The sequence below is a fragment of the Melanostigma gelatinosum genome, assembly GCF_949748355.1.
Source record: "Melanostigma gelatinosum genome assembly, chromosome: 23".
NCBI classification, from domain to species: domain Eukaryota; kingdom Metazoa; phylum Chordata; class Actinopteri; order Perciformes; family Zoarcidae; genus Melanostigma; species Melanostigma gelatinosum.
In genome coordinates this window covers 4,129,171-4,155,326 of record NC_136656.1, presented here as the reverse complement: position 1 = coordinate 4,155,326, position 26,156 = coordinate 4,129,171, and the positions used below count along the sequence as shown (strand labels likewise).

Below are 26,156 nucleotides of genomic sequence, written 5' to 3'. Positions count from 1 at the left end.
TACAGCTAACACGAGTAGCCTTAGCCTAGTTTTACTCGACTTTGTTGTTTGTACATATCTCTGATAGAAATTTGTTTTATTAGCTGGATTAGACACAATACATTCTATGAACATAACTTTGAAACACGCATTACAAATGAACAGTGACAATGTAAACAGACATTTAAATGTTTGAGTAGTTTAGAATAAACTAGAAAATGCATTTCCTGCTGAAAATGATTTGGAATGCTGAAAGCTGAAATGAATCTCAAAAACATTGCTGAAAATAGATATCTAATTTTAAAAATTGCAAAAAGCTGAATAATTCAAAAAGTTGAAAGATTACAAATATGAAGTTATATCACCCCTCTCCTGAAAGAGCTGAACATTTTGATATTCGAACGGTTTCTGTAGCTTAAAAGAGTTCCAGCAGTAGTGATATTTGTTGTAGTAGTAGTAGAAGTTTTATTCGCAGTATAAGTATGAGTAGCATTTGAATAAGTACTAGTTGTAGCAGTAGTGATATTTGTAGTAGCAGTAGTAGTAGAAGTAGTCGTATCAGCAGTCGTACTAATAGCTGTAGTAGTATTAGTACTGGTTATTAGTACTGGTAGTAGCAGGAATAGCAGTATTAGCAGTTGTGGTATCAGTAATAATAGTAGTGGTAGTGGTAGTAATAGCAGTAGTGGTAGTAATAATATTTATGGTAGCAGTAATAGCAGTAGCAGTAGTAGTAATAGTAGCAACAGCAGAATTTGTAGTAGTAGTGGTAATACTAGAAATATTAGCAGTAGTAGTAGTAGTTGTCGCAGTATTAGTAAGAGCATTCATTATTTCAACAAAAAAGCCTAATTTTGAGCAAAACGTTTAAATACAGTTAATCCATGAGGCCTTTATTTTGAAAGGGTGGGACTGGGTGGGGGAGGGAGGGGGAGAGGAGACATAATCATCATGTTTGACACATAAACAGAGGTTATTAAATGACAGGCTTCATCACAAGCATTTCAGTTAGAATTCACTCTCTGGGGCTTTTATTTTGAAATGGGGTGTGGGGGAGAAGGGGAGAGGAGACAGAATCATAATGTTAGATAAACACAAACCGGTTATTAAATGACAGGCTCATCACAAGCATTTCAGTTAGGATTCATTCTGTCGGGCTTTTATTTTAAAATGGCGTGTGTGTGTGTATGGGGGGGGGGGGAGGCCTGAATGACTGTATGAGAGACACAGAGAGAGAGGGAGAGGAGTGAAAAGTCATTTCAACAAAAAAGCCAAATTTTGAGCTTGTTTAAATACAGTTAATCCATGGGGCTTTTATTTTGAAAAGGTGGTGCTGGGTGGAAGAGAGAGAGAGAGAGAGAGAGCGAGAGAGAGGCTCTGATATCTCTGGCAAACTTTCTCATTTGGAGATTGTCCGATGTTTTATCTTTTACAGCTTACATGACTGTTGTCCTGCTCTGCCATGTCTTTCCTCGTCTCTCCCTCTTGTGTCGCGGTGTGTGTAAATGTCACTCGAATCAGAAACATTTAATAACCGGTTTGTGTTTATCTAACATTATGATTCTGTCTCCTCTCCCCTTCTCCCCCACACCCCATTTCAAAATAAAAGCTAAATGAAACAAAAGAATGCCATCATGCTGACTTGTTCGCTTCCTTGTGTACCCTGAAGGATAAATATATCATATCAGTAAAACACAGAAAGTTTAGAACCATAAAAGCGACATCCGAAGGATCATATAAATGTTTGATGAAAGTGCACATTGGACACCCTTGTCATGCAACACGGGTGTAGTTTGTTAAAACCGTTTTAGGCATTTTACTTTCTGGTGAAAATCCATTGTCTTCTTGTACAGGGAGGGATCCAGTGGATGCCAACTTCCTGGCTCGCCTAAAAGTGTGTCATCTTCTTGGGAACCACACCTTTTTGTTATTCTCAAAAAACAATCGGAGCATTGTATCAATGACACACAGACCAGGTAAACATAATTGCAATGCCAGGCAACATCTTGGATTTAACATTGTGGCCTGTAAATGATGACAATCTGGACTTCAAACATACTGTTAGGCTCTATACTCAAAAATATAATATTCCTTTTTTGGAAGCAACTAGCAGAGGCCATTAGATATTCTGTTCTGCAGTTCTGTATGCTGCCTAGCTCGGATGGCCTGTAAATGTAGCAGTCTTGGAGAGCAGAGGAGGCCTCATCTGGCCGCACCCGTACCTGCTTCAGAACCGGTCTGGTGACTTTCAGCACTTCCCTCCCAGGTGTCTACTGATTTTAAAAAAGCGGCAAAACAACGTCGTCTGAAAATCAATTCAAAGGGTTCAGGTTTAAAAGTTGTAGTTTGCAACAAATGCAATGATGATAAAACTGTATTTCTGTGTGGATCGGCTGAGCTTCTGTTTCTGAGATTAAACGAGTAGAAAGCAGCTTTCAGAACTGTCCCTGATTACTGCTGGTTTTCTGTCCTTCCACTCACTTAATTACAGTTACTTGCAGTTATTTGGGTTCACCTTGGGATCACCTTGTGTACATCACTCCCTGATGAGAACCGGCAGGACTCCCGATTTATTTAATCCGATAGTGACTCATACCAGTTCAAACACTTTCTGTGCACTTTTAACTCGACAGACAAAATTGTTTTGTATTTGGAAAGATAATACATCGTTTTTTTTGATAGGTGGCATTTAAAAAAACAACAAATTCAAAAGTTCAAAGTTTGCTTCATTGTCAATTCCACATGTACTGAACATACAGGGGAGTTGAAAAGACGTTTCTCTCTCGTCCAACATCTAAACATATAAAGTGAATACAGTGCAATAGATGTGCACCTCGGTAAAAGGTGCACATGATGGGTGGTGGTGTTCTTGCCTGCTTCAGTTTGCGGAGAAAGTAGAGGCGCCTCTGGGCTTTCTTTGCCCGTGATGTTGTGTTGGCTGTCCACGAGAGGTCCTCACTGATGTCCACCCCCAGGACATGGTGCTGCTCACTCTCTCTATATCAGCACCATTGATGGTCAGTGGTGGGTGTTGAGTGTGGCCTCTCCGGAAGTCAACAATAATCTCCTTGGTCTTGCTGTTATTCAGAAGGAGGTTGTTGTCTCTGCACCGCGTGGTCAGAAGGCTGACCTCCTTCCTACAGTGGGTCTCATCGTCGTTGGTGATGAGACCAACCAGAGTTGTGTCGTCTGCAAACTTGACCATGTGATTGGTGCTGTAGGTTGTAGTGCAGTCGTGTGTCAGCAAAGTGAATTTGACACACATCGTTGAGCAACATATCAGATATTAAAGCAATATATCGATCAATTAAGTATAGAAGAGAGAGCTCTGACTCACACTGTTTAATTAAAAAAAACAATCGTAGCATTGTATCAATGATCAATAGATATTCTGTTCTGCAGTTCTGTATGCTGAATTCTCCTAGTGCTCGTATAATTGTTGGTCACTCCCTCCTCATTAGCATAACTCCCTTTACCTGTTGAAGCCACTTTAGCCCTGCCTCTCAGTGACTCACTGCCATTTCTACCCGCCAGTTTGGCTCGCCCAGTTCTCGGTTTTCCAGTCTTCCTGCTCTGCCTTTGACTTTTGAGACTTTGGCGGCGGGATGGAATAGACGGTGGCTGATGGTCTCCGCTCCTTTGATTGGTCACTTTCCACAGCAACAGTCTCTCTTGTGATGCACACAGCGGCGTTCGAGGCAAGGCAAGTTTTCAAAGGTATTCAATCATGAAAATGTAATGTTTGAAATGTCTTTGTTTTCCCGCACAATCTTTTGGTCCTAAAACATTAGTTGTAACCAGCTGTATCTTTACTTTATTTTATTCATTTATTTATTTATTTATTTTTCAGGGACAATGCACACTAATCAACAGTTACACTGTAAGTGAGCCAGAGTTAGCCAGAGAGGCTAATTTCCATCTGCTGTCCCTGGCCAGATGTTTAAGGCAGCCTAAAATAACAAAATCTCAAATTGAAACGGAGTTAAAATTCATAGAGAAACAGACAGCAACATGTAGACAAAACCGAAACACAGCAAAAGAAAAGTGTACGACATTAAAGCAGAGCAGACATAACAGGTTTCAGCATGTGTCAGGCAGAACACACCCACCTACAGGACAAGCACATGTAACACTGAAGCACTTCACATACACTGCAAAAAAATGGAAAATAGCAACGCTGATCAAGACAAATGCACATACAGGCAAAACAAGCAGGCAGGACAGACAGCACAGCAATGCTGGCACACCTGATTGGCAACAAGACATTCCTTTAAGTGATGCTTGAATGTTTGGTATGTGTTTTGTGTGCGTGTGTGTGGTGGCACAGCATTCCACGAGTGAGCTGCCTTCACACAGAATGTAGATTTACTGAACGAGCTTGACCTTTGTGGAATGATACAATCACCTCTTGAAGCAGATCCAGTGAGTCTGCTGCTTTGAGCGCTTTGTTTAATAAGTGGAGGTGCCATACCTTTTAAAAATCTAAAAACCAGACACACATCAGTGAATTTAATGATGTTCTCCCAACTCAGGATATGATGTTTGGTGAGAATATTGCAGCGATGGTGACTTTTGGGTTTTTAATCAAGTGTTTTTAGGGCTTGTTTGTGGAGAATATGAATGGATTTTAATGTCGTGCTGCTGGCTTGTGCCCAGCTGGTTAAGCAGCAGGTCAGATGGGGGATAATCATTGCATTAAAATACAATTTTGCAGCTTGCATGGTTAGACAGTGTCTGATATATCTACAATTCATGAGATTCAATTTCATGAGATTAAACTTTCACTCAAGTATGGCTTTTGGGTACTTTATACACCACTGCCCAGGACACAGAGGCAGAGCAGTTGAAAGCGATCAATCATTCATGTGATGTGTTACGTGATATGGGGGGTGACCCCGCACGGTTTTTAATTATTTTATTTGATAATAAAAAAAAATTATTTCTTTTAAATTTAGTTATTATTTTAATTTGATTTATTACAACTATATTCTTTATCAAAATGTTATTAATTTATCAGGAAATAATTAGTAATAAACACATAGGAGGCCTTTTGTTTGAAACAAACAAAAGTTGTGGTATTACGGACGCCATTAGAAGAGATTTAAACAGTCACGTAGAAAAATTACTTTCTGAATTCAAAACGTTTAATAGACTTTAGGTCTTTTTGACAACGTTTAAGTTCATTTTTGAAATACCAAATATGTCATATAAAGATGACACTTGCGCATTAAATGTTACTTTCTCAGTATTAATTAAAGTATTTATATGAATGAAAACAATAACTCCAGGTGGCTAGTAGCCTACAATGGAACATAATGCGACAAGGCTCTCAGAAATTCTTCGTGCTTTCAAATATATATTCTTCTGAAGAATGACGATTCATTACACCAAATATAGGTCAACACGTGTGCATGGTTTACTCCGCCCTCCTCCTTTGTGTCTCTAACCTCTTTAAATGTGCAGGTGGGACAATGGTTCATTGTAACGACTTTATAGACCCCTGGACTTCAATAGCTCACACGTAGACACGATGCAAAATATATATTTCATAATTAACCGTCTTCTTCAGGGTAAAGAGGGACACAAACAGCGCCGCATGACTTCAATAGGGATAGGACACAGGTGTGTTCAAGCAGGGGCATGCCCACAAACAAACACATTGTGAGAGGAGCATATAACTGCTGCACGCTTCAGGTGTTTAAAAAAATCACTTACAAGAAATGCTTTGTTTCCAGATTGGAGCAGCTTCCCATTCACAAGCATCACATTCCAAGATGAGGTTAACAGTGATGAGGTTAACAGTGAGCCTTTTCATTTTCCTGCTGGCTGTGACGGGCATCGGACTGTGTTGGAGAGCAGACATCTCAACATACTTCAAACATCTGGCTAAAAGACCCTGTGCTTGTGGCCGATGTTTATCTGAAGATGATTCGTTGTTTCAGCAGCGTTTCAGCAAATTTGATGATCCATTTTTGTCCGTAAACTACAGTCTCTCAGAGGACAATTTCAACTGGTGGAAGGTAAGTTGTGACCTTGCAAAATAACAGTCTCTCAACCTGCAGTTCAAATCAGGATCAGAAAGTGAAATACAATCACTTTCAGCAGTCGCCATTACTGTGGTGGCTGAACTTCAGTTCTCAGTCTGGTCTTAGTTGGACCACTTCTCTGAATGTGAGCAGTAGAAAGATGTCTGACGCTGACTTCTTTATCCAGTGGTAAACTATGTTCCAGACTATCAACAGGACTCTTCCTGGGTTCCCTTCATCAGAGTCAAATCCCTTGTTTACGTGTACTTAAATCAAATAAATTCATCTTCTCTTGATTCCGATCAATCCTCCAGCAGATTCCACTGAGCAATTACAATACTCGTCGTGTTACCGTTTGATAAAACTTCAATTCTTTTCTAGGTTACACATTCTACACATGTGCAGTGAGCAATTTGATAATATCCAATTAACTATCAACCAGTAAGATGCATCCAGTGGAGTGCAGATCTTTGCCAGCTGTGTCTGCAACAACCACGACTGTATCGGCCCTTTTCACAGCAGCCATTTTGACATATCGTAGCACGATAAACAGGTTTTTTTGATCAAATTATTATTCTATTTAGTATGTCACGGCCATTCCACGAGGTGGTCCAGGGCCCGAGCCACCAATGAGCTACAAAAACTCAAAAACATACAGCGATGTATGAGGCCAGAACAAGGCGACTCACACCAAAACAATCTCGATTGATAGACCGCACTACAGGTAAGAGGAAAAATATGCATTTCAGATGTTGGGGTGTACTGTCCCTTTTTAAATAACGACAAGTTATTAATACAAAAGTAAGTTTTGGGGATGCACACACCTGTGTTATACCTTGTAGTCCCTACTGGCTTAGTAGTAGCAATGGAGGAGTCAGCAGGCAGCCTTGTGGATCTCCAGTACCACTGACCACCGGGGGGGTCATGGTGTCAGTGGTGGAAGAGCCCTTTGATGTGGAGGGCTCTGTGCCCATGCAGATGCGGATCTCGATACCATGCGATCTCTGTCAGTGCGGCGCTCGTCAGATTACGGAGCTTGTTTACTGCGACACCGTGTCGCCGCATGTCTCGTGTTCCAGGCAGAGTGGTTCCGCCCTGTCTCTTTTCAGAATACTCCGATTGTGTATGTTGATTATTTTACGAATTGCTTTACCGATTATTTTATTGACAATTATCTTAAAATGATTTGAAGTCGTTTATATTGCTTCTGTTCACATAAAAGAAAAATCCTGTTTGACTTGACAATTGTTGTGGTGACAGCGACTGACAATTTGTTTATTTGGTACAATTCATGCGGTCTAACTAAGTAACGTTTGGTGTTCCTGACAGAACATACAGGGTCAATGGCAAATCTTCAGTGTCTACAAAGAAAAAGTGGCAAGGCTTTTTAAGTTGGTCCCAGCCACTGCTCATGTTGAAGCATCCGGCCCTGACCGCTGCAGGACTTGTGCTGTGGTGGGGAATTCTGGTAATTTGATGAAATCACACTACGGACCTCGAATAGATTTCCAGGACTCTGTCATAAGGTAAAAGAGTCGAGACAAACACGAACGTCAAAATTCACATCTTAATTTTCCTGACAACTACAGTGACATATGAAATATATTTGTACTATTTAGAATTAACGGCGGTCAAATCAAAGGCTATGAAGCAGACGTTGGGACCAGGACAACTCATCGTGTCATGTATCCAGAGAGTGCTGTGGATATAGACAGCACCACTGTTCCTGTGCTGTTTCCATTTAAGTTAGCGGATGTTGAGTGGTTTGTGAATGCCGTCAGCACGGGACCTTCTGGAAGGTGAGTCTTGTTTTTTTTATTTCCGTTCAGGTCGAGTTGCTACGGTCCGTCCTCTGAAGCTGGCGTTCAATCCTGGTGAAGTCACCCAGCGGTACGGAGTGAGGCGGACGGACCGCAGGGTGAAATTTAAACAAAGCGCTCGAACAACTACACTGTTCTTACGGTCAACCCTCTCCTGGGGCTGTACCCTATTACGTTGTTAGGTTGCAGAGCAGGACTGTGCTGGCAAAGGTAATACTGGTCAATCAAGTTTGATCGTTCCTATTCTGATCCGAGGTCAATTGAGTAACATCAGTCTGGAGCTGCTGTGGAGGCTTTGGATTTGGACTTCCTCTCTAAATGAGGACATTAACTCCAAACATGGCAGCAGAATCATTTCAATGAATGCTACTAACCGAGCATATTCCTCTGCATTCCCACCACCACGTTTGTGGTAATAAGAGTGAAGTGTCTGTGACAACTGACCGTCAGTTGCTAAAACAACTTGCGCCTCTTAACATTCATCCAAGAAAATTCTTGCAGCATCATTTGAGTTTAACATTTCATGCTTTTTTTTCAACATGTGCCAAGAAAATCTAAGTTCAACAAGGATTTGGTGAGTATTATTTTTTAATGTATTTGTCAATAAACTTCATTGGCTCCAAAGGTCATATAATGTATTTAAATACTAAGTCTGATTTCATAACAGGTGATGGTCCTTAACCCAGCGTTCATGAGGTACGTTCATGACGTGTGGCTGCAGAAGAAGGGCACTTATCCATCCACTGGCTTCATGACTGTGGTTCTTGCCCTGCATATTTGTGACGAGGTGGGTTTCTTTTTTAATTGAGTGAATGTCGCGACACACTAATGATTGACAAGTTGATGCTCACGACGATGAAGAAAAAAGCGCGTAATAGCATGTCATTTAGTGAGATTTATTAACGCTTTTACCACATTGTCTGTTCCTAAAATTGTTTGCCTTTGTTTGTCCAGGTCCATGTGTTTGGTTTTGGAGCAGACCGTGATGGAAACTGGAGTCATTACTGGGAACAACACACGGACAAAAACGTAAAAACTGGACCACATGCTGGAGGTGAAGAGTATAAAATGATCGTGGCGCTATCGAAGCATCAAATACTCAAGTTTTACACGGGGTGGTGATGTTTCTCTCAGCATTTAAGGTATTCAAGCCTTGATAGTGAATCACTTACAAAGCAAAACAAGACTAAGAAGTCTTCAAGAAACATCTCTTGCCAGACTAACTCCCCTGCTGCACACGTTAAAGATTAAAAATGTGAGCGATAAATCATCCATGATCTAATGGAGAGGGAACTAACACCACATGTAAAGTTCCTGTAAAGATCCTTTCACTGTGTTATAATGTTTTACATGAAGCTGTCTGAAGCTGAAGGCCGTCTTTGATGAAACTATCGTCAGACAGGCCCAGAAGATCATTTCAGAGCCCACTCATATCCTCCACCCTGAATACCAGCTTCAGAGTCCCCCAGTGCAGCTCAACCAGTGCAGCTCAACCGCTTTAAGAACTCTTTTGACCCCTCGTCCATCAAAGCCCTAAATGGCAAGCTAGCCAGAGCTTAACCCTGGAACACCGATTTTTATTTATTTTAATATCTTAACGATACACTACTGGTGCGTTATACAATGGGCAGTGTGAAATGTGTTTGTTGGCCGGTGGCAGTCTTTTGTAGGTTCTGTGTATGTAATGTGTGTGTGCAATATGTTATTTGTATTGTTTTTTAACAGCAGACACTGTACACTGTATGTATGTTTCCAAGAGAAATTTCCTTCGGGACAATAAAGTCTATCGTATCTATCTTTATCTTAAATGTATTTAACTGATGTAATAACTGAAGTTTTTTCATATTCTTTGGGTTTTGGAGCACAGTGCCAGAGTATTTGTCGTGCGACTTCACACATCAAGAGAGTAACCATAGTATTTATGTTTACAGCAATCAGCAAGTTTTCAGCAAGCTTCCAAAATGATCGCGACAATCGGTGGTATCCACGTTTGATAGGTGAACACAATTCATGTTTTGATGTTTTCTTAAGGCATTATGATCGGGACTGATGATGAGGACATGGAGTGATCGTAGGCTACGAGAGCTGTCACTGGCTTTAGTTCCACTCTTTGCGAGAGAATCCGGTCATTTTTCAAAATAAAACTTCTTTCAGACTCTGATAATCAATAAAACGGAAATAATATATTATTCTTTCTGTGCGGCCAAATGATCCACGGCCCGGTACCGGTCCGCGGCCCGGTGATCTAAACTACTCAAACATTTAAATGGCTCTGTTTACATTCAATTCATTTAAAAAATAATTAAAATTAAATTAAACTGATTGGTGGATTTTTTATTTTTCACCCAGGAATGAGCCAGCAGACACTGGATGTTCAGATTAACCTTAACATGCTTTTAAGTGCATGTGTTAGTAAATGAAATATATGTAGTTCAGTAACTTTATTATGCGGTCCACCTCCCCTCTGCTCCCAGTCTAACTTGCTTTCAAGGCTTGGACGTGCTTTACATGCTGTACTGGATTCTTCCAGCAGATGGCAGCAGACTGAGCGCAGCAAGAAGCCCACTGATGACGTCAGAGTGTCGTTCCGACTCAAATTGGTCAATTAAGCAACAGCCAATCACATTGGGAGGTAGTTATTGTCGGAGCAGCAGCTGCTCTCAGTTTCTCTGATTGTTTTCCTCAAGTTTTGATGATTGCGTCATGCAGCTCAGGGTGAGTCCAGTTATGCTGCAATTAATATTGTTATTTTGTCTTCACGGTTTTGTTTTCTCATGTTCTTCCGGGGTGGACTGCTAATATAAAATGGTTACTTTACTTCGATAATATTTCTGACATGTTAGTGTGATGGTTGGTGCACAGTGGGGAGGTGAACAGAAGTGTTTGTATGCAGCACAGCTACAGAGTGGCCTGAGAGTGTGTTGATCTCGCTCTGTAGACTTGTACACGTGCCTCTCTGTCAGAGTGACTTTTAAGACGGGCGACATTAGTGATGAAGGACGGGGTTATTCCCTGGAAGTAATTTACAGAAGTGGTGTCTACGATTCAGCCCCATACTAGTTCATGTGTAGCATTTAAAGGGAATCTATGAGCAGATATGGAACATAATTCATGAATGTGTAAGAATCGTTGTGTTTGCTTTGAATGAGCCCTCTGCAATCTGCAGCCTCACCACTAGATGCCACTAAATCCACACAGCGCTCCTTTAAGACGTGTCTTTTACTCGACTTTGTTGTTCGTACATATCTCTGATAGAAATCAGTTTTTATGAGCTGGATTAGACACAATACATTTTTCTTTAAACATCAGCAACCATGAACATAACTTTTAAACACGTGTTAAAAATGAACAGTGACAATGTAAACAGAGACATTTAAATGTTTGAGTCGTTAGTAACAATAAACTGAACACCAAAAGCCCAAAACGTATTCATGATCATATGGAATGGCTGATCTTGTAAAGGAATTCTATATCATGGTGAAATGATGGGATTGGTTACATTGCCAGTATGAATAAATAAATAGAAGAAGAACCAAAGAATGGTTGAGAATTGTTGGCAAAGCAATAATGTGTATTTCCAGAACAGTTTACATAAATGTAAAGTTTTCTCCTCGTGAGTAGATTTCTTTGGAATGACGCCGTTCTTTCTGCATGTTGGACGGTCAACAGGGAAGTGTGTGTTCCTCTTCGTTTACCTGTTACATCATGGAAATGACTTGTCATCAATGGATCCTTTCTCCTCTCTGATGGACGTCTCCGACTTAGGCGGCTAAAAGTGAGCACCTGCCTGGTTGATGTGAGTCTTCATCAGTACGTGAGGAGAGACACCAGCGTGAAGCGTCGAAGAGGAAGACTCACAAGATGTAAGTTACCATTATTTTCTGTCATTTTAATCTCGTGTTTATTGTGCAGAGGTGGACAGTGCAACATTGTCTTTCTTCAGTTTATATTTCACGTAATCTAACATCAAATCAGAATGACACTTTGCATGATTTTATTTGACTTACAAAACAAATCTGCTTCTTTCTAACAAGGTTTAAATTCACAATTGATCGTATTTGAATCTTAAGTTCACTAAATGTTTCGTTTTGTTTTTGTACAAAGTTTGGACACAATGAGTAAAAAACTGAATAATTCAGCATGCAGCTTTCTCTGCAGACAATACTCAGGGCTAAAATAACAGCTGTTACTTTCTCTGCTTGTTTCTGGTTAAATGACGAAGAATTCAAGATTGAGCCTGAGTGCAACAGACACGTTTGCATCGGCCTGTTCAGAGACACCTGGAGGTGGTCAGATGGGAGTAGTTCCTCTTTCAGATCCTGGGATCCGGAGAAATTTAAAAACAAGGAATGTGCTATGACTGTGTCAAATGGAAAAATGGAGCTCCGATGAATGCAATAACACAAAACCCTTCTTCTGCTATGACGGTGAGTATTCATTTGCTACATGTACACGAGCTCCATCTGCTTTTTCATGTTAATCCTGTTTATGTTAGAGACTTTGTTATGACGCTGCTAGCTCTAAAATATAATGTCACTTAAAGGTCCACTGTGTAGGGTTTTGGCGTCATCTAGTGGTGAGGTTGCAGATTGCAGCCAGTTGCAACCCCTTAAATGTTCCTTAAATGTAACCCTGCGATATGTTATTTTTTTCTGTCTCTTTGTCCTGATTCGGGAACATCTGACTGACTTCCTTCATCTTGGCTGGATGAGAGATAACAAACAGTGATCGTCTGTTATTCAATGAGGAAGTTGTCCGATTTAAAGAGTGGGCTTTTTATGCGTCTCTTGAGGGTGTATTTTGCATCAGTGTGATACAATAAGAGAAAATACACACACAACCTATATACTGCTTCGCTATAGTAAACATGTAATACACTGTATTTGGAATGTTTCGTTTTGGTTAAGATACGGGGATGTTTAAAATGTGTAAAACCATGTAATTATTTTATCATATTCATTTTGAGTTGTATGTAAACAGTTGATTTTTCTGATGCTGATTCAAAATGTTAAACAATTGAGTAGTTCTCTGACATTTCTCACGTTTATCATTTAACTAAGAATATTATTATAATGATATAATTATGCATGAGCTGTTAAAGAAAGCAATGAACAATATTTAACAAATGATGCAATTGATTTCAGTAAAAATGCTGCTTAAATATAGTGAAGACAGGCTCGCTATATGATGGCTCGTTCTATAACAGAAACACGATTCTTTATTGATTCCTTAAGGCGATTATACACTAATGAACACATAGTTATGGATATTATATTACATTTCTGCCCACAAATCCCCCTAAATGTGACACACTGTTCCTTTACAATATTTTGAACTTTTTGCCGTCCACAGGAGAAAACGGGTAAAGTTTGCAATATAATATTTACAGAAATCTGCATTGCTTATTTCCAGGTGATTACACTAAATAAAACATAGTTTATAATGTGATTTTCAATTTCCGTCAATCTATCCCCCGAAATGCTACGCACTGTTCCTTTAAGAAGCCTGTCGAGTACATTTACTTTCACTTTGCACCACTCTTAAAGAGGCTCTGCCACATTCATCCTGGCTTTGTTCAGTAAACCTCCTCGAAACCGGGAAATAGAGTGGCACCCGGTTCCGCTGCAGGCCGCTCCTGTACGTATTTTAATTATAAAGTCTATCCAGCGCGCGCACCATGGAGGGTCCTTACCAGTATCCCGTCTTCTTCGAGGGTCCCGGTCTGGACGAAGAGCAAAAGCAGAAAATACAAAAGTACTTTGCCGTGCGTCGCAAATCCGGAGGTGGAGACTGCGGCTCGATAACAAACGTGCACGATCAAGTTTACAGCATTGCTTTTAATAAGCGAGATGGTAAGAAGACGTGATTTTAAACCTGTATCTGTTCAATTGGGTCACTTGATGATTTCTTGAAGTGCGTAGTCTTGTGCTGGTGAAAGTGAAAGTATGCGCTGCAAACATGTTGATCTCATTCGATTATATCTGGGGGGGGGGGGGGGGTGTTTAATGAAAGGGACCAACTGCTTATAGAGCCACATCCACACTTTTTGACTGTCAATTTGACTTTAGCATATACTGTACAGTATATGCACTGTCTTCATTTCAAAACATATGCACTGATAACTTCACCTCCACTTGACAGGGTGGGGCACAAACGGCAGCCAAGTTAAAGTGATAGACTGCATTGTAAAGCGTGGATGGACTACAAGCCGGGGCTCCTGGGCAGAGACACGTGGCCATTGTTTTCTGTCTCTTTGTAGTCCTTTGATGTATTTGTAGGAACCCTGCGTCTCTTTGTGCTTGTTTTGTGTCTCTTCACGGTTGTTTTGCAACTCGTTCTAGTTGTCTTGCGTTTTGAGCATTTTTGCATCAATCTGAAGTTGCCTTTTGTCTCTTTGCAGTCGTTTTGTGTCTCTTTGTAATAATGTTGCTTCTCTTTTATGATGTTTTGCTTGTCTTTGTGATTGTTTTGTATCTTTTGCATAACTTTATCCTTTTTTTCAGCTCTTTTGTAGTTTTGTTTCTGTCATAAGTAATAAATCCTTTTCTGTCTCAGCTCAGGAAAGAGTCTTGCAGAGATCTGAACATGTGTTGGAGTTTGACGGGGGTCCTCTGGTGCTGACTGTGCGAAGCACCCCGGGACCTTCCGCCGGCTCTCCCATCACATCCTCGACGACAAGACAGTCAGTTAGCCAAAAACTGGACTCAACATCATCACAGGTCAGAGTGGACAGTCTTATAAAATAGTGTCTCGGAGCAACTGGTTGTAAAAATATATGGTATTATCATTACATCACAAGCACTTACTGAGTACAGTTTGATTGGAATAATTGAAACTGACTTCATATAAATGCTTTAGAGCAGGGATTCCCAAAGTGGGGTGCGCGCACCCCTGGGGGTGCGCGAGCTGCCTCTAGGGGGTGCGCGAGAGGAAAAGTGTAATGGCGGTCTGATGGTGTAATAATATTAAATATAAAAAAAAAATGTAATTTTAATTTAAAAACTGTCAGGTGGGACATCTGAAGCTATCAGTCGTAAAAGAGGAGAGGGACAGAGAGAGAGAGAGGAATCGGAGGCGAGGGGAACGGAGAGGTGCGTGGGGAGAGACCGGGAGAAGAAATCGAGCCAGAGGAAGATGAGACGGAGGAAGGAGGAAGGGATTGCACAGACAAATCGGGAGCACATCGGCCCATCGCGGAGTCAAGGTGAAAAAGAGGAAACGAGAGTGAGCATCAGACTGGGAAAAAAAGAGGAAATATGATGAAAAGTATCTGTGTCTGGGCTTCACTTGTATTGGCAACGCAGATTCCCCAAAGCCACAGTGCGTGGTGTGCAGTGAGGTTCTGGCTAACAGTCTGAAGCTCTTATTTACGTCGCCACCTGAACACCAAGCATGCCAGTGCAAGTCAAAAGCCCCTTACATTGTTTATATCCAAATTGGAGGAGTTACAAAACAGCCAAAACAACTGGAGTCTCATTCATGTGTTGGGTCTATAAATGACGCACTACGGGCTTCATATCTGGTTACAGAATAGCGAGAAAGGGGCTACCGCACACAATCGCCGAAGACGTGTGCTCGCCAGCTGCCAGAGAGATGGTGGAATGTATGATTGGGGAGAAAGATGCAAACAAGTTGTGCATGATCCCGGTGTCCAACAACACTGTGTCGCCGCATCGATGCTTTGTCCGAAGACATCCTGGCTTCATTAGTCGCTCATTAATTGTAAATTAAATGTGATAATCTGCCTCTGAGCCTGTGCGTGTGTGCTCGCCATCCTTATTGCTCTTTAAAAGTGACGCCTTGTGTCACTGAAAGTTATTGAAACTTTGTTGCAGTGTTTCAGGGTGTTTTCACACCTTCAGTTCGTTTGCTTTGTTCCGATTCAGGGATTAATATGATACAATGTTGCACTTGCTCCTTTGTTCGGTTTGTGTTCACACTGCAACATTTAACAGCGGACTAAATCTTGTAAACAAATGCCACGCGCGAGCAAACTGTTCTCTCATTGGTCCGATTCTTATGCGGCTATGAAGGCTTAAAAGGCTCTGTTGCGTCTTTTTTTTTTTTTTTTTATTAATGGGGGGGGGGGGGGGGGTGCGCGAACCCGGTCGGGATGTAGAAGGGGGTGCGCGGCCTAAAAAGTTTGGGAACCGCTGCTTTAGAGTATGTGTTCAGTTGTTGTGCAAGTGTCTCAATCATTTAAAAAAAAAGTATACGTGTAATGAACATCAATTTGTCATATACTGAAAACCAAATTAATGTACGTCTTTCCAACAGCAGACACAGCCGTCCAGTCTTAACCCAAGCGTGCTAACAAGTGGTGAAGAATATGAACTACGACTTGATTCTCTCCTCCTGCGTTATCTAAAGGAGTGCCCCAAGGCTGGGAAAGAACTAGAGGAAGCACTCACCTCTGTGGCCTGCTCTGCCCAGCTGTACCCAGAGGAGCGGAGGGTTTTAGTTAGCCGGTTAGCTCAAGCTGGTGCTGCAGTTAGAAATTGGAAAGCCGAGGTAGACAAAGTCTTTGATGGCTACATGTGCCACTGTGAGGTGGACCCTCACAAAGGTAAAGCTTTACTTAAGTCCTGCAGCTCTCGTCAGACCACAGATGAGGTGAAGGTGTACAGCGAGGATGGGATGGCCGTTGTGGTTGGGCAGCGATCTCAAGTGAAGGCCATGTTGATGGCTGTAAAGGACTCGCATGTTAAGCGACGGTCAGGTTCCAGTGAGAAGCAAAAAAGCATTCGTCGACTGGGCGAGGCCAAGCTCCGCCTCCTCTGGAAAGAGATGGAGCCCAGTTTGCGACAAGATTTTCCAGAAGTGAAGGTCACGCAGGGAGCTGCAGGTCAGTTAGTTTTGGAAGGTTCTGTGGAGGAGATTCTTAAGGCTGGAGATTCTATCTCTGAGCAGGAGAACCTTGTGTTAGAAAGGACCGTTTCTGACATGAGCCCACATCTTTTGGCCTTCTTGAGAAAGGCATACGGCAGTGCAGGGGTGCTAGGGGACTTTTTAGGGGTTGGTGGCAAGGTGGAAATAGAGTTACGAGACACGGAGGTACGTTTCTTCACCGTCTCTGCTAATGAACTGGATGACACGAAAAAAAAACTGAACGAAAAATTCAAGGAAGTCAAGATTGATGTTCCTAACTGCTCTTCTGTGCCGACTGATCTTCGTGAAAAGCTAAAGTCCAAGAGAAATGAGATGAACCAAGGGCAATACAGGGCTCAGGTCGTGTTTGGCCCAGACAGCACGGTGTGCCTACTGGGCCACACCAAAGAGGTTGACGAGCTAAATGAAGTTGTCATACAGTTTATTTTGGACGAGTCAAGCATAGAAGGCCAAGTCATTCTTCCTTACTCAGAGTTAGTACAACTCTTGCCAGAATTTCTGCAGCTGCATGGGTTTGACTATTCAGGGGTTACCTTACATCCTACATCTTTCCCTGGGCCCATGGTGGTGCTGGAAGGTCCATCCGGAAAAGTGACCGAGGTCAGGAACAAACTTGGTCCATTTCTGGACTCCCTTGTTCAGGATAGAATCACCATTGACCTACCAGGGGCAGTAAGGTATTTTGAAAGTTCCACTGGAAGAGTCAACATGTTAAGTGTTGCTCATTCTCAGAAGTGTCTCGTACAGCTTCAGGAACAAGCTCACGCGACAAGACAGATTTTGGCATCTGGTGCAGGATTGAGTGGAGTAAACACAACAGTTGCTAGCTACAGCCTTTGTGACGGGTTCCAGGTGCTGGTGTGTCAGGGTGACATCACCAAACAGGAAGCTGATGCCCTGGTGAACGCTGCCAATGAAGATCTGAACCACGGCGGTGGGGTCGCTGCTGCACTGAGTAAAGCGGGTGGGCCTCAGGTGCAGAAGGAGAGCAGAGATATCGTAAAGCGGACTGGAAAAGTTCCTACAGGTGATGTGGTAGTGACCACAGGGGGGAACTTAAACTGTAAGATACTGCTGCATGCTGTTGGGCCTGTAGGAGGAAAATCAGGTGGCAGAGAGAGGCTCTTACTGGAAAGAACTGTCCTGTCTGCTTTAAATTTAGCAGAGGAGATGGGGTTAAGGTCTATAGCCCTGCCCTGCATCAGCTCAGGTGTGTTTGGTGTTCCCGTCACTGTGTGCTCTGATGCTATTGTAACTGCTGTTAAGAAGTTTGGTAGTCGGGTAGGGCGAAGTCTGAGCAGAGTTATCCTGATTGATAACAGAGGAGAGGTGGTGAGGGCCATGCAGGAAGCATGTGACCGGCTTCTCCAAGGGATAAGTAGCGGAAACGCTGCACCAAGAGATCCGGGCTTCCAAAGAGGAGCCACTGGTGGAGCTCCTGAAGATGGTGTCCATGTAGAGATCATTCAGGGAACCCTGGAGACCCAGCAGGTGAGAAACCGAGCTAAATTGAGTTGATTCTGTATGTTTCACAAGGTAATCTGCTCTTGGTGCTGGGTGCCATGCTCTGTTTGCATACATAATCTAATTTCTGGATAGGAATATTTAAGTGTTAACATGGATGAAATTAGATTGCTGTATTCTCCTAGGTGGATTGCATAGTAACCCCTATGCTTGGCCATGATCCCACCTCGATCCGTGTTGGAAACGCTTTGTCAGTCATGGTTGGACCTCAGCTGACTGCAAATTTCCATAAGGAAGCAGGAGGAGCAACATCGCCTGGTGACACAGTCCTGGTGGCGGGTTTGCCTACCCTTCAATCTAAAGGAGTGTTCTTCCTCAACCTTCTTCCCTGGGATAATAACCAACATGGAGTTGCCATCCAGGTGAATTTGTGTGTTGAAGATGTCCTTGTAGGTTTTTGTGTGACCAGGTTTGTCTTTACTGCGTCTGTGTTTTGTTGTTCTTACTCCCTTAAAGACTAAGGGGTTTAGTAACCTTAATCATTCAATCTTTCAGACTATGAGACAGGGCATCAGAAAAATTCTGGATTCCTGTCATATCAGAGGCTTCAGTTCCGTTGCCTTCCCTGTGCTTGGGACCGGTTTTGTCCTGCGTTTTCCTCACAGCGTGGCATCCAAGGTTTTACTGGAGGAGGTCCGTAAATTTGAACAGGACCGGGTCACCAGAACATCTTTCCTTGTCCGTTTTGTCATCCACCCCAATGACAAAGATTCCAGCAAGGTAAAGATAATGCAGTGCCTTGGAACAAAACAAATGGAGTGCAATAGTTTTTTTGTTTTGCATGTGGAACTGGAATTAAACCCATCACTTCATCACTGCAGGCCTTCCAGTCTGCCCAGGAAACTCTGCATCTCAGAGGATTCACCAACGACGCTAACCCAGACCAAGGTTAGTGTGCATATCTTCATTTTTTAATATCCGGTTGAGCAAGAGTTTGATACATTTCTTGTTTCTTCAGTCAATCAATAAGACAATAATTAGCCATGTTTCCTGTTAATTGTCGAGCTAATTTTGAGCAAACCTTTGAAATGAGCAAATAAACTCTGCCACAGCGGAGTTTGATCAGAAGTTGGCACTATAGGCAACACATGGCTCTAACCCCACAGCAAACAGAGTTTAAGAAGTAGAGTTTTTGAACCGGAAACAAAGTCTGGTTGCCCATCTACGGGAGAAAAATGGAGAGAGGTCTATTTGGGAAAGTTTAATTGTACTTTCATGTCAGCTAGTTTTGGCCATGTTTCATGTCGTCATTAGACAAGCATTTGCACGTTATGAGTATATTCCGTGACAACGCCGACAACAGAAGCAACTGATCAGTCATTGGAATTAAATGTTCGCGAACTCAGAATTAATTCCGCAAAGTCGTTTCCATATCCCATTTGGAGCGCCAACTCTTCTTCGACAAAAGCAAATTCCACCAAAACATTTTGTTTTTCTCATTTAAGGAATTTTATTCATTCTTTCCGTCTCCATACCTAGTTTTTCTAATGTTATACTTTAAAAATATTTGAATGGTATCACTGTTTATTTTAGGCCACAAGGGAGCAGAAAACATTGAAGAGGCTCCCAAACACTGCCACCAACATATTAGCATTTTTAAAGTTCTGGCTGACTTGCTTTTTTTACTTTTGTGTCTTTAGCTTCCTTTTACCGCCATGTTTCCGTAACTGATGATGAGGTCACAGCCATGCTGGGTAGAGTCAAGCTCCAGATGGTCCGCGGCGACATCATTCTGGAGAGCACTGATGCCATTGTCAACACAACTGACTTCTCCAACAACCCATCTGGTAAGATTTGATGTTCTAAATCTTTTGATTGACTTTTAATATACGTGTAGAGGACCACAGCACCACAAACTGGTGTTATTTTTGAGAGTTTTGTATACATTATATTTATATTTGAGATCCTACAGTAACTGTGTGTTCACAAACTTCACAGGTGTGTCTAAAGCCATTGTGACTGCAGCAGGGCCCAGTGTCCAGGCACAGCTGGCACAAGGTAAGCCTTGAGAGGGAGCTAAACGTAAATGCTGAAACAAATCTTTGTAGAGTTTTGGGTTGTGAACATTACTGTCCAACAGTAAAGGATGGAAAGACAAATTAATTCACATTTACCTATTTTCTGGAGATTTTGTTTGAACTACATTTTAATCAACCAACATCTTATACACAAATCCAATGTGTTGCTGTTTTCATGGTCGTATATGCTTTCATGTCTTTTATCAGTGGGCGTCCCAGCAGACTACATGTGCACCACAGGCCCCGGGTCGCTCTGCTGTAGGGAAATCATTCATGCTAGCTTCAAGTGTGACACTCAGATTATTCGGAAGAACTGCAAAAAGATACTGAAGCAGTGTGAGAGCAAAGGCTACAGCTCAGTGGCCTTCCCAGCCATCAATACTGGTTTGTGCTGTGTCCGTGTGTGTGTGTGTGTGTGTGTTCATGTGTACTTTGTGCATTGAGGGCTACACCAGATTTGTCTTAACCACCTTAATGTAGTTAGAATTTCAGGGTTTACATCTAAACTTGATTAAAAATCTCACTTATAAGTATATAATAACACATGAAGGAAACGTATTCATGTATAAATTAGTAATAGATCCGTAAGTCTACAGATGCATGTCTGGTGGCCTTTAGTAGCATGAAAATACTTTTATTTAATTGTAGTATAGGATCTAAAATGATAAAAAAAAAGGTCATAATAACAATGTCAATGGCATCATTGGTGGTATCTGATCGTTCTCTATATATCCCATCAGGTGTGGCTGGTATGGACTCTGACAAAGCTTGTAAAGCCATGCTGGACGGCATGACCGCAGCTGTTAATGACTTGAAACCAAATTCCCTCACACTCATCCGCATTGTCATCCTCCAGCAATCGGTCTTCCAGGCTTTCAGGTCAGATATAAATCTCACTCATACAATGGAATGGAAAGTGAAACTATTTTTTATCATGGGTTGCATCGTTTGTTGTAAACTTCCTGCCCTGTAATATGTTTTTTCAGAGCAGAGCTGGAGAACCGCTTTGGACAAACAGCTGCTCGCCACCTCAGTCTTAGAGGTTTGTGTTCATCCATGAAGCTTGAAAAATGTTGTACTTTGTACCTAATTGTTATCAGTTTTTATCTACCAGGTTCGTGAACTTGGCATTCTAACTTTTGTTAATTAGCACTAAACGGAAAACTACAGCAGAGGCACCCAAATACATATCTCTCTGTGGTTTTGTGTCTCGTTGTAGCTGCTTTGTGTGTCTCTCTCCTCTTTTCGGTACCCTTTGTAGTTGTTTTGGTCATTCTGTAGTTGTCTTGTTGAGTATCTTCGATATCACACATCTTGTCTGGGCTCAAATAATTGATGAAATGAGGTGTCTCACTTCTTTTTGCTCTTTTTTTTTATTTTTTATTTTTTAGAAAAAGCAAAACAAAAGCTCAAGAAGTGGCACGACAAGTATTCGAAAACCTCCACAACTTCAACACCTCAAGGCAAAACCTTCGCCTCCTCAAAGCCACCGCCAGCTGTAGTAAGTGTGATCAGTTGTGGTCCAGACAGCATCAGCACAGTGAAGAAAGAGTTGGAGGGGATCCTGCAGAAGCAGCTGGTAGAGAGAGAGGTCGATGTACATAATTTTTCCAGGCTTGATGGGATGGAGCTGGAGGCAGTGCAGGCCAAAGTCAAAGTCTTAGGTATAAGCCTGGAGTGCAGGAGGCGTCAAAGTTCTGAGGGTGTGAACGGCAACCGAGCAGGAAACGCAGCCCGAGCTGAAGCTAGAGATCGGTCAGGGTCAGGAAAGGAGGTCTATGTGCTGACGGGCCTAAAAGAGGACGTGTTGGGCGTCATCGAGCTTGTAAACAGAGCAATCCAAGAGGCACTTTGCGAAGACCTCCAAGACAAAGAAGAAGCCATGTTGGCTCTTACTGTGCAGTGGTCGATTCAGGATATAAATAAGGCCTGGCAAGAGCTGAGCATGCGTGACAACTACATGCTGGAGGAGGCTCACCTGGAGAAACGAGTGTTTGTAGAGTTGACGGCACCAAACGGCATGATGTTGGACGTCAACCTGAGAACACAAGCAGCCACCAATCTGCTAACAGGCGTCATGTACAAAGTGAAAAGGAGCGAGTCTGAAACAGGTATGTCACATTTTGTCGTTTTACTTTAGATTCCGCAACTGATGTTAAAACCATCCTCTTTTTTTCATGTCTTTAAAACATTAATTCATGTGACTTCTACTTCAGCCGTAGAGTTGCCAACAGAATGGGAACCCATGAACGGAGAAGTGTTTAAAAAGGTCCAGCTGCAACCTAACTCACCAGAGTACCAGACTGTAGCCCAGGGCTTCCTCAAAACGGCTAAATACAACATCCAAAAAGTGACTATAAGAACACAAAAGCACACGTCTCTCACATTAAAAAGCTACAGTACAGAAGAAGTAATTGATTGTTTTTCTGATCTCAGATTGAGCGGGTGCAAAACTACTACCTGTGGCACGCCTATACTGTGTGTAGGCAGCGTATATCTGCCAAAAATGGCCCAGCAGACCTTGGGGAGAAGACTCTCTACCACGGCACATCGGCAGAGTCATGCCACTGCATTGAAAGGGACCGATTTAACAGGAGCTACGCAGGACAACACGGTAAGCAATGTTGTCGCATGCCAAACTAAGCCAACCGGTTTCTGTCTGCAGCTTCATGGGAGTGGTGTCGATCCTCTCGTCTAGCGTGTGGCAACAAAGTGAATAGTGTGTTGTACTACTCCTTTAAGGGGAGACGCAGGTGAATAGGGTAAACCACTTCAACCAATACATATCACCATAGAACATCCCCAGTTGATTACTTACGTAGGTTAAGGTCATTTTTTTTTGTATTGCAAGTTTTCAGAAATTGTATGTTTGGATATGCAAATGAGGCATTCTCTTATCAAGTATGTGCTAATTTGCATAAATCTCCAGAGCATAAATATGATACTAACCACTACACCATAAATGGAAATACTGTCAACGGCCATAAAAAATACAATTTTTCCATGTTTTTAGCAATAAAATGTCATATATATATATATTAATTATGAATTATATATGAACAAATCCCTCTGTCAAAACTATAAGAATATAGGTATGAATGAAATTGGGAAGGCGGTGTATGTTAGTGCAACTGAAGTGGAGGTTTCTTGCTCAGAATCTGAGAAAAAAACTAATTTAAAGATGTGTATTAAAACAAATTCCATACATTTTGCAGGACACTACAAGGAAATAAGGTTAAAAAAAAGTATTGGATATAACTATTAAAAAAAGCTTTCTGTAATTGTAAGTTAAAATATGCAAATGAGGCATTATCTAATGCTACTTTTTGGTGAATTTAGGAGAACTATAAAGACACAGATGGACAAAGTAGTAAAAAAAAAACACATAAATCTATATTTTGGATGTTGAAAAGTGTTTTTTCTTGTCTATTTCTATCACAGCTGCCATGTTTGGAAAGGGAGTTTACTTTGCTGTCAGTGCACAGTATTCAGCGAGCCGCTACAGCCTAGCAGACGCGTCAGGCCTGAAGAGGCTGTATGTGGCTCGTGTCCTGACCGGCCGTTACACGGTCGGTAGTTCTTCCATGAAAGACACCCCTCCTCGAGGCTCAGACCAGACCGACTGCTTCGACAGTTTGGTGAACAACCAGCAGCAGCCCGCCATGTTTGTGATCTTCCACGATGACCAGGCCTACCCAGAGTACCTCATCACCTTCAACTGAGTAAAACTGTAGAAAGTCACGCTTCAACACTGTGCTGTGGTGTCAGAACCGTCCTGGTTAAATGCTACAAAAGTAGCGATACCTTAGAATGTGCCATCCAATTTAGTTTTGAGCATATTTTTGAATTTTGTTAATTTCTCAGCAACACAGAAGCACTTTTATTAGTAAAGCAAAAACAACCAGATGTGATGACGAGTTGAAGCCGTCATCTCAGGTGAACGAGCACAGAGTTGAATTGTAGCGTTCCCCAGCTGTATTGAACAGCCTTGTATTGAAGGACAAACCTGTACCACAGAAACACACCTTGAGATTATACTTTCCTTTTTTGGAAATCTTTTTAAGACTTGCATCAGTGATATGAATTGTTAAACTCGTCAAATGTTAGGGGAATATAACTCCTATTAAGCGGTGTGTAATAACCTTAATTTGGCAAAGATTGTTCTAAGGGTTATTGTATTATCATTTATTTGATTTTATTGATGAATATAATATTTGAGACAGACGTATTGCTTTTCTTTTTATTGATTTAATATAAGTCTTTAGTTCTCTGCACTTTATTCATTCAACGCCAAGTGTTAATATTATGTAAAATATGACATAGCTGACGCACACATTTTAACAATCAATGCAAAAGTAGAATAAGCCTAAAATCCCTTATTCTCAAGATTAAACAAGCAGGGATTAAACCATCTGCGCCAAGGTAATTGATTTATTACAAGTGGTCACACTGTATTTTGGAAGTACTGTTTTGATGCTAGACTTACAGTAATATTTAGTAAAGATATTGCTAAAAATTCAAGTAAAGAATTTCTCTGACTGTACAATGATTTTGTAATCGAAGAATCCAAAGTAAATATATTTCAGGCATTATTTTTCTTTGAAAGAGAATACAGCAGCAAAAGGAGCAGTGTGTGTTTTTGTAACTGCGCCATTTATTGACAATTATAAAGAGCTTTTCTGAACAATGTAAATAAAAGAAATGATGATTTATGTGGTACATTATGATTTACAGGTATCATAAAATGGTAGTAGAAAAGAAGTACGGAACATTTAACATGTATACCAAAAAAAACTGTTGAAATAAAAAAAGAAAACTATTAAATTAATGAAATTAAGTTGTATTACTTTAAGTGTTCTCATTTAAGTGAGAATGAACATTTTGAACATGAAGTGTACAGCTGCAGAAAGTCACATTACATTTCGCAATCTTTTGACAATAACTATTAAAAGTTGGAAAATCTGTAAATATTTTTCATAAACTTCACATAGGGAAAATCAAAAATCCACTGAATGTAGAGTAGTTATTTGGTTGACCAGTGATCTTGCTGTTTTCCCAGAGACGAACATTGACATGGTCTCCAACGGAGGTACCACTCCAGCAGAAGGAGTTGAAAGTGAAATAATAGACTCCCTGCACTGGTGCTGTAAAATAACCTGCAACAACAGTAAAATAAAATCACTGTCAACATGAGTTACCAAACAGTACTTGACAACTAATTCAAGAGCAAGTTCACAGTGAATGCTGACCTGTGACTGGGCTGTAATGTCCTCCGGTGTTGAACAGAACATGATTGTAGACCAGAGCGTAAAGAACATTCACAGGACCAATGGTGACATCTGTTGAGAATGTAGCAGAAAATGCAATCCGAGACCGCCCTGAGAGATGGAAACGTGCATACGTCATTATTCTGTCCTTCAAAATAAAACAGCATGTCAGATTAACTCTTAACTAATTATAAAGAAAACAAATACAAATCATTTCTGCAAAAGGAAATAATGTGCAACAACAAGTTTGATGTGAGCTCACAATAGGCGAATTCAGCTCACAACAAGTGGTTTGAATGACAAACTATGGCTCTGCACAACCATTGTTGAGCATATTTGTATTACCTCGATACTCTGCACTGTTCTCAAGTGCAGAGAGCTTTTTCTCACTGGCCTCCAGCCTTTTGTTTGTTTCCTCCAGAGCTCTCGCGGTAGCTGCAAGCTTTTCTCCTAGAGCCCCCAGCTCCTTCAGCACCGTGTAGATGGGTGGATTACAGCTCGGCTGGGTTGCTGTTGAGGCCGTTGTCAAAATGGTTGCCGTTTCTAAATTCTGGAGAGCATCCTGCTCAACCCAGGCGTCTGCCCGGTCTTCATGGGTGAGTTCTGTGATCTGGGTCTGATTGTCCTCACCTC

At 41.5% G+C, this 26,156-nt stretch overlaps 2 protein-coding genes and 1 long non-coding RNA gene across 3 annotated transcripts; 2 read left to right on the top strand and 1 right to left on the bottom strand.

The window, feature by feature from the left end:
- The first annotated feature begins 3,535 nt into the window (after positions 1-3,535).
- Positions 3,536-9,615, top strand: LOC306796578 (CMP-N-acetylneuraminate-beta-galactosamide-alpha-2,3-sialyltransferase 1-like). The gene is made up of 7 exons (XM_079295595.1): positions 3,536-3,696; positions 5,715-5,999; positions 7,335-7,531; positions 7,625-7,804; positions 8,375-8,399; positions 8,493-8,612; positions 8,780-9,615. The coding sequence occupies exons 2-7, from the start codon at positions 5,754-5,756 to the stop codon at positions 8,945-8,947; spliced, it is 936 nt and encodes a 311-aa protein (XP_079151721.1). The 5' UTR covers positions 3,536-3,696; positions 5,715-5,753; the 3' UTR covers positions 8,948-9,615.
- A 3,811-nt stretch (positions 9,616-13,426) lies between these two features.
- LOC306796581 (protein mono-ADP-ribosyltransferase PARP14-like) lies at positions 13,427-24,983 on the top strand. Its single transcript, XM_079295598.1, has 15 exons — positions 13,427-13,677; positions 14,381-14,544; positions 16,103-18,205; positions 18,364-18,600; positions 18,734-18,958; positions 19,060-19,126; positions 19,879-20,025; positions 20,177-20,236; positions 20,464-20,640; positions 20,997-21,135; positions 21,243-21,298; positions 21,648-22,367; positions 22,473-22,606; positions 22,693-22,870; positions 23,698-24,983. The coding sequence occupies exons 1-15, from the start codon at positions 13,503-13,505 to the stop codon at positions 23,976-23,978; spliced, it is 4,863 nt and encodes a 1,620-aa protein (XP_079151724.1). The 5' UTR covers positions 13,427-13,502; the 3' UTR covers positions 23,979-24,983.
- On the bottom strand, positions 24,978-26,008 carry LOC306796582. Its single transcript, XR_013773064.1, has 3 exons — positions 25,869-26,008; positions 25,506-25,634; positions 24,978-25,412 (listed from the first exon to the last, which is right to left on the bottom strand). It is a non-coding gene; the product is annotated as an uncharacterized lncRNA (long non-coding RNA).
- Positions 26,009-26,156: the final 148 nt, after the last annotated feature.